This window comes from Macadamia integrifolia, chromosome 7 (genome assembly GCF_013358625.1).
Source record: "Macadamia integrifolia cultivar HAES 741 chromosome 7, SCU_Mint_v3, whole genome shotgun sequence".
Classification (NCBI taxonomy): domain Eukaryota; kingdom Viridiplantae; phylum Streptophyta; class Magnoliopsida; order Proteales; family Proteaceae; genus Macadamia; species Macadamia integrifolia.
The window spans coordinates 3,108,825-3,110,266 of NC_056563.1; the positions used below are offsets into that span (position 1 = coordinate 3,108,825).

The 1,442-nt window shown below is 41.1% G+C and overlaps 1 protein-coding gene across 1 annotated transcript; it reads left to right on the plus strand.

Annotated features, from left to right (window-relative positions):
* The first annotated feature begins 310 nt into the window (after positions 1-310).
* LOC122084191 (uncharacterized protein At5g39865-like) lies at positions 311-865 on the plus strand. The gene has a single exon (XM_042652274.1). The coding sequence runs from the start codon at positions 311-313 to the stop codon at positions 863-865; it is 555 nt and encodes a 184-aa protein (XP_042508208.1).
* The last annotated feature ends 577 nt before the right edge of the window (positions 866-1,442 follow it).

The following is a 1,442-nucleotide window of genomic DNA, read 5'->3' on the forward strand; positions in this document are numbered from 1 at the left end:
AGAAGACATTTTTTTCTTGAAAAATGATCAGAGTCGTCCTTACATCAATGGTTCGTTTTGAAAGAAACCGATCAAAATAATTGATAGACAGAAAATCTGTTTGGAAACAAAAGCCGAAGAACGCCCGAGTCTGATTCAAAAAACATAACTTCTTTAGACCTACAGAGGGGAATAAAAAAGTAACCCAAAATTAGAGACAATCTGCAATAGAAGAAGAAACGGAAGGAAAGAAGCTGAGTTTGAGAATCCATAGAATGGCATCCAAGCGAGAGCATTTCAACCAGCTCTCAAGTACAATCGAAGATGATCCATGGGTTTTGCATCCAAAACTGTTCTTTCTTTCAAGTACGCCAACGCAGTAATCCATACCTTGTCTTACCCCGCATCACTCCCTCCATCAAAGACCAATCTTTTTCCTTCCCCATCGCCACCGCCTCCACCAGATTCTTGGAAGTCGCCAATCTCAATCTCTCTCTCAGGAGCCAAAAGACGCATCGTCTTCTACTACACCAACCTTAGTGTGGTCCGCAAGACCTTCGAGAATTGTAGAACTGTTCGATCGATCCTAAAAGGGCTCAAAGTCTTCATAGACAAGAGGGATCTATCAATGGATGCTGGGTTATTGGAAGAACTAAATGCGATCTTAGGTAGTAAGAAGCTGATGCTACCTAGAGTTTTTATCAGTGGTAGGTACGTAGGCAGAGCAGAAGAGATCCAACAACTTCACGAGACCGGAGAGCTGAAGAGGTTCATCAAAGGTTTCCCGGCGTTGGAGACAGGTGTTTGCAACGAATGTGGAGGGCATCGCTTACTGTTGTGCGATCAGTGCAACGGGAGAAAGCCAAGGGAGCGGATGAAGGCTTGAACCATCCCCATCATCATAGTACAGCACAAAGGCTCCCTCTTCACCACCACCACCAACTTTGGCGCCACCGCCATCGGCAGGCCTACCTATGCTCTAGAAGAGAGAAACAAAAATAGAAGAATTGGGTTAAAATGTGTTGTGGTGAGAAGGGTATAACGGTCATTTTATATTTTGTTTCAACAGTCACTGATGGCAGGGGGTCCGAATCTAATTTGGTGAAAGAGAGGGGGTGTTCTTCTAATACTGACATTCTCCAAGGGGTGGCACTGTAAGTTACCCTAAAAACTTTTACCTTGTTACATACATACATACTCTCTCTCTCTCTCTCTCTCATGTTTTTTTTTTAGCTTTTTTTTCCTTCTTGAATCATACCAGGATTCACATCTGAGCTGAATATTATTAGTTCAAGCATTAACCATATACTAGTTTCTCTAATGTCTTAAATTTGTCTCACTATTAATTCCAATTTCCAACTACTAGTTGAGTTTTCTAAATGTACTTTATGTTGGCTTAAACAATAACCTTTTTAAAAGAATTTATTTTCAGTAACAAATATTGAATGTAGTGAGCCTTTTTT